Here is a 7,063-nt window from a genome sequence, read left to right on the forward strand (position 1 = left end):
AGTTGAGTGATGAAGCGTTTTGGACACTAATTTTACTTGCAACCAAAGAGGAATATTGGTTGATCAATGTTGGCACTATTATTGTCCTATGAGACTGAGTCCCCAAAAACGATGTATTTGGACAAATAATACTTAAGACCCAGTTGAATATTGGACAGTAACCAATATTTTAGAAGAACAATAAATAATCATTTTATAGAAAAAAATTATTTTTTGAGCATAAAAAAGAATAATACTATACATTTAAATTTTTTATTAATCAAGTTTAATCAAGTTAGTTTAAAATAACAAAAATCAGCTATGACTAATATTATTTCAAATTTTATTGTTTAACTTAATTAAATTTAGTTTATAAAAAGATTTGGATGTGTAACATTACTTCATAAAAAATTTTGTACGTGACATATCTTTTTTATTATCCATTACTTCGAATAAAAGATTTTAAGATTTTAAAATCTATAATTAAACAGGAGGAGTATTTTAATAGATTACATGTTAATTTTAATTTTAACTTATTCATGTATTCGAGTATGCAAATTATATACTTTTTGTTCTTTTGAGCTTAAATTTTTAAATTTGGTTTATAAAAAGATTTGGATGTGTAACATTACTTCATAAAAAATTCTGTACGTGACATCTTTTTTATTATCTGTTACTTCGAATAAAAGATTTTAAGATTTTGAAATCTATAATTAAGCACGAGGAGTATTCTAATAGATTGCATGTTAATTTTAATTTTAACTTATTTATGTATTCGAGTATGCAAATTATATACTTTTTGTTCTTTTGAGCTTAAATTTTTGTTAGGAGCCCAATCGAAAAAGGTCGAAAAAGGCTTAGGGCCTTTGATTAACCAAAACAGGTCAAAGTGTAGTCCCTTAGTATGATGAGAAGAAACTACATGAATGAGCTCCTCTATAGCATGTGGAGGCAACTCAAATATATGAATTTTGTGATTAATACAACTTGTGATTCTTAGTAGTAGGTACAAGTAATGAGAGGAAGATATTGTCTGCAAAAATGTATACACTTGCTTACTTTTCTATATATATCATATCATATCATATTATATATATAATGTGCTATTGTTCTTCTTCCTTTTATTTGTATGGTATCATCAGGACCCCTATTTATTCAGTTTCCTCAATCCATGAAACCCATGTAGGAGAATTCTGGAGTGGGATCAGGGCCCTTTTTGAAAAAGCTCTACAGAAGCTAAAAATTGTAGGTGTACTAGTCAAACTATTCTCTCTCTTTTTTTTTTTTTCATTTTGTTTCATTTTTTTTTTGGTTTTTGTTTTAGTCAAATCCAGGACTGGATGGAATAGTTGCATTTGAAGGAGTTCACTCCACTGATATGAGCAAAGATATCTGAGGAATCAACCATATCATCTTCTTCTTTCACAACTACCTGCTAAGTTCAAAAGATAAAATTAAAGGCGTGTTTGTTAGATTGTGGAATCATGCCAACAAACCAATAATTCAGAAAAGGTGCTAAGTGATAGAGAATTTTTCTTTTGACTCATTGATTTTGAAGTAAAAGTTATTTTTGTCTGTAATTGATTATGGGAGTGAACAACTAAAACATTATCTCTCAAAAAGTCAAAATCAATTTTTTTACATTGCCAGGAATCGATTCTAATTCAAAGTTAAACAAAAAAGTGTGCTGATATTGGCCTTAATAATTGAATGTGCTCCAGCATCTAGGGAATCTTACTTCTTCTTCATCTTCTTCTTCATGATTGCTACTTGCAGGTCTCTGAGCATCTCCAAAGTCATCATTCTTTGCAAACCTTCCTCGAACTCGCGGCCGGCTATCTGCCAGAGTTTTGCGGCAGGCATACTGTACATTTAATTTGCATGCAGTGTTAATTGAAACTTCACAAAATATGTAGCAAAAAAGAGCAAACTACTATTTCTAACCATAAAATTTTAAAATACTGACAAATTTAACCATGAATAAATGAAATTCATTTTGTACCCACAAAAGATATTCTCTATATGACAAAAGTACTAATTTGTCAATATTTTGAACTTCTATGGATAGAAATGACAAATTTTCGTCTTTCATAAGTATAAAGTTAGTTTTGTTTATTCATAGATAAATTTGTCAATATTCTGAACTTTCATAGATAGAAATGGAAGTTTACTCCATTAAAATTTGATTAATGTACTTAGACTTAAGAGTACCTTGATTTTCTTGCTGAAGTTTCTTTCATTTCTTTTCTTCATGTATCTATGAATCTTTTCTTTTCTTTGCTCAACAGAGAGTTTCCCAACCTTGAAGCTAGAGTCCTCCAAGTTTGAGATTTCTGGTGTTAAGTTGGCAGAACTCCCACCTCCAGCCACTAGTTGCTGACTCTCAGTACTAAGTGCCTGCCAACGAAATTAAAAAGGAAAAAAATCATAAGTTATTTTTCTTTCTTAAACATAAAGGGAAAAACATGCCAATAAACTATTATGGTCTTTTCTAATGATTATGCTGTTTTTAATTTTTATTATCAATTTCTGTTAAAAGAAGTGATTCCTTTCCTGTTATTTGTCCAAATTTGTGCTACTTTTTAGAGGTGACATTCTAAAAGGACTTATATGCTAGCAAGCCACTATTATGATGGATATGCGGCATCTATCTTATGTGGGGTATCAGCTTCTTAGAAATTTGTATAGACTATGCTCTTTTTGCAAAATTTCCACTAGTAATAAAGCCTCTCCTTAATTGTTATTCCCTCACTTCCCTTTTTTTAAGTATTACCATCACTTTTTGATACATCTTTTGGGTCAAGGTACTTTTAAGTCTTGAGGATGTATCAAAAGGTAACAATGACAAAGTAAGTACTTGTTAAGAACCATAGTTACATGGAACGCAATACGTTCTGGAATGGAACAGGTACGCAATATGTGGTACTCCATATGTAAATATTTTATGTGAAAAATATACATATAACGTTCTGGTATGCAGATGAAATGGTACACAGTATGCTACTTAATTGGTCAGGCTAATTTCCAAACTTAAAAGTTAAAGCAGCAAGAAATCTAGAGAATTTTCTTTGAATCTTAGACTCATTTTGCATCCTGTCCTAATAATATAGAATATGAGAATGATTAATGTAGTTTGCGAATAAGCCATACCTGAAGCTCTTGAGGGTTAAACACTCTGTGAATTGAATCTGTACAATAAATTCCACCATTTTCACCTTGGTATTCAAGGTCTGGTCTCTGAAGCTCAGAGCCAAGAAGCATGCTTCCGGTGAACAAAGCGGCACGGTCGGCCGACAAGGCGGTGGCCAGGGGACCAGCAGGAGGCATGTAAGGTGGTGGAATGGCAGCAGGGTTGAGATAAGAGCAAGAAGGAGAAGAAGGGTTGAGAGTGACATAAGAAGGAACAGCAGAAGAAATGCAATCCTCTTCAAAGACAGAAGGCAATTGAGGAGCCCCCATGAGAGGAGGAGGAGGAGGTGCAACAGCACTAGTGTCANNNNAGAAGAGAAATCAAACTGTTCTTGATGATGGTTTGTTGTGACTGGGAACATCGGTGGAACATTGAAAGCTGCAGGTGAAGATGAGAAATCTATGGAGGCAGAGATGTCATTGTCAAGCTCTTCTTGAGAGTCAAAGATGATTGACAGGTTACTACTGTTGGTTGTGTTGTTGTTGGTGGTGGTGGTGCTACTTGGGGTGGTGACACTGTTATTGCTATTATTGCTATTTGTATTATTGTTATTGTTATTGTTATTGAACTTGGTTTCTACTTCTAATGCTAGAGACATGTTTGTTGCATATGAGGAGTTCTCTTCATAGCAACAATTTGAGCTTGAAGTAACCTCAGAGTTTTGAAGTGCTTCTGGGAACAAATCAGAGTCACATAGCTCAAAAAGTCTAGCACTGATTGGGCTTGAAATTTCATCCTGCAGCCAGTGAAACAAGAGCATTGTTAATAACATGGCTACTGATAAATAGTTAAATACCAACTAAGACCACTCTCAGAATAATGGTATTAGACTTCATATATATAAAAGAACACAAGTAGAATAGGAGAATGATTCTACATTAATTTTATTATTATTATTTATTTATTTTTTTAGTTCCTTTCCATTATGAGAATGAACCCAATTCTTCTTGCTGATATTGATAGAAATGAGACTGTTCTGATAACATAGCAATCTCTTAGTTTGAACTTTCAAAAGATAATATTCTCTAATCAGTCTAAGCTTTATTTTATTGCATGTCTTCATCGTCAAATAGTGAGCATTTCTGAAAAGTGAGTGACATTGCACACCAATAAATATCAGATATGTTCATCATTACAAGTCCTTTTCTACAAGAAGGACTATTTCTGCATACAAATCTTGTTAGTTGCATGGTCCAGTGATAGGTTGAATTTATATTTGGTCATGAAAGGACAATAAATTGTCCAAAAGGGTTGGCTATTTTTGAGCTATTTTTCACTGAAAAGGATGTGCATCTATGCCTTCATGTGAACAATGTGACATGCAAGAAGCTAAGGTACCAAATGTTTGTACCATATACAGTTGTTAGAGAAAGAAGGAACCTCATGATATGTGCATGTTGATTATGCTTCAATGACAAATGAAAGGCACTCAAAGGAACACAAAAAGCTACACATTTGAACTATTTTTTGAGTGATGTTATTTGAACATTATAAAATAAGTGGTTATTTCGCATAAATAAATCCAAAAGTGAATGAAAATAATATATTTAAGTGAAGATCATACTATTATTTAAAGGTTCATACTCACGTACAGATTAAGAATGTACATAATATACAGAGTTAACACCAAAAAAAAAAAAAAAAAAGGAAAGAGAAAGAACCCACAAAATATGATATATACTCTCTTTTATCTCTGTACATTCTCAATATGCATTAGAGTAAGCACTTTATTTAAAAGCCAATAAAATGAGTATTGATACGAAATACGAAAAATTAGATGTTTTAAAAAACATTTACCAAGCACATATATTCCACAATAATAGAAAGCTATGTTCAATTGGCTATCACAAGGCAGAATGAGATTATGATGCAGTTAACAATTTGCCCTTCTCTTAGAAAATGACATTTTGCTTGTCCTGGATTGGATTGGATTGGATTGGATAGGATAAAATCTTGGAAGAAAAAAAAAGGGTCAGAGCCAATGCAAGTTCTTATAGAAGAATCAATATTCTTTCTTATTGCCACAGTCAAAGAAGCATTATTATATGCTTACCAACTTTATAAATTATTGTCAGAAAAAAGAAAGATAGAACTCGTTCTTCCATGCAAATTGACATTGAAGGATGGAATTGGAAAGAGAAAAAAGAAAAAGAATTTGAGAAATGGCTTCTAGATTTCTCGAATGGTTAATTAAGAAGAGTGGTACTAATAGCTTCTTTGTTAGCTCTGCGAATATCGCCATTAGGGAGGGGAATAACATTCACACATTAATATTTGCATACAAAAACAAAGAACTAACCATTCATCCATGCATGAAAAAGAGAGAACAAGTACATGATCACATTAGACATCTCATGATGAGAAACACAAGATCAATTATGAGTAATTCCATATGAAAAAAAAAAAAAACACAAATTCACGCCGTAGAAAGAAAATAAATAAAACTTTTGATGACCCACATGAACAAACATTTTGGTTTAGGATCACATCATGACACAATACAACAGAACCCAAAACCAAAGATAGCTACAAGAACACATGCATAATTTAATTTATTATGAGAACATATATCAAACACCATGCATGCATGGATCAAAAGAATGGGTTGATGGAATTACAATGGGGAGTTGTTGCTCAACCTTTGGTGGCAGTGGCTGATCAAACACATCCTGCAACATGGTGTATTAAAATATTCTATCCTGCTCTCACAAGAACCGAGGCAAATCAAATCAAAGGGATACAAAAAAGAGAAAGGGTGTATGAATTATTTATAATGGTAGTGAGATAGAAGAAGTGGAAAATGTAACAATAACTGGGTGGTGGTGGTGGTGGTGTTGGCAACCGACACATGTGATGCTGAGTAATGAAACCAAGGTAATTAAAGAACAAGAACACCACTCCAATAAGGAGAAGAGAACCATCGAAGTTGTTGTTATCGCTGTTGTAATGTAATGTAATGTAATAATTAGAGAGTAATTAATTAATTAATTAATAAAAAAAGAGAAAAGGGTAAAAAGAAAAAGAAAAAATTAGTTATGAAATTTGTTGTGTGTTGGGAATATTTAAAGGGTTTCTAAAAGAAGGGTTGGTCCCAGTTGGAGAGGTCAGCCTGGCACTCTCGGGCGTCAACGCGAACCTCACGCTAAGCCAAGAACATGACCCAAACCCTCTCTAGCTTCTTGCCACGTGGCACTTTCCCTCAGTGGATTTTCGTTTGACCTATGACCAGGCCTTTTACATGGATATATCTTTACATATACTCATAATTAATTATTCAATTACTATATGCTTGGTTATTAGTTATACTTGTTAATTACTACTTACTTGGTTATTATTATTCAATTGATTTTCATATTTTTCTTCTTTTCCCTTTTGGTTTGGTCACATGTACTAAAAATTAGTAGTTTTGTTCCAACACATGTTTATATCTTAAGAAGGAGACGAGTCACGTGTGGTTTTCACTATTAGATCCACAGTTTAAGAAGTCTCCTAACAGATTTATTTGCTAGTTCTGACTTCGTATATTTTTAACCATTTTTTTTATATTTTTTGCTTTTAAGAAAAAAAAGAAAAATACCCTTCATTAAATCCAAGACAAATTTAGTAAATATAATTTAGTCTCTCAACGATATATAATTTTTAAATAATAAAATTTAAAAAATATGATAATATATAATTAATTATTTATTTAAATTTTTTTATATTAACAATACATAAAAGTTAAATTCTTGATTTAGTTCTTAATAAATATTTTACATTTTGAAAGATGTAATTTTTTAATTAATGGAAGATATATAAAGCGAATCTCATTTAGTACCTCCATCTTATGAAAATTCAAATATTAAAGTTATATACATACGAAGAAAAAGTGCACCATAATTTAAGTATATTTTG

General features: G+C 31.8%; 1 protein-coding gene and 1 long non-coding RNA gene across 3 annotated transcripts; one reads left to right on the forward strand and one right to left on the reverse strand.

Annotated features, from left to right (window-relative positions):
- Positions 1–924: 924 nt before the first annotated feature.
- On the forward strand, positions 925–2,240 carry LOC107466437 (uncharacterized). Of its 2 annotated transcripts, XR_001587710.3 has the most exons (4): positions 925–1,022; positions 1,166–1,224; positions 1,304–1,491; positions 1,756–2,240. It is a non-coding gene; the product is annotated as an uncharacterized LOC107466437 (long non-coding RNA). The 2 variants fall into 2 exon arrangements; XR_002367490.2 differs by lacking the exon at positions 925–1,022 and having other exon boundaries at positions 1,040–1,224.
- LOC107466436 (uncharacterized) lies at positions 1,281–3,968 on the reverse strand. The gene is given in 5 exon segments (XM_052254710.1): positions 1,281–1,414; positions 1,718–1,843; positions 2,191–2,376; positions 3,130–3,455; positions 3,458–3,968. Coding segments are annotated over 5 exon segments (1,233 nt in total). The 5' UTR covers positions 3,942–3,968; the 3' UTR covers positions 1,281–1,303.
- Positions 3,969–7,063: the final 3,095 nt, after the last annotated feature.

The sequence above is a fragment of the Arachis duranensis genome, chromosome 9 (assembly GCF_000817695.3).
Source record: "Arachis duranensis cultivar V14167 chromosome 9, aradu.V14167.gnm2.J7QH, whole genome shotgun sequence".
NCBI lineage: Eukaryota > Viridiplantae > Streptophyta > Magnoliopsida > Fabales > Fabaceae > Arachis > Arachis duranensis.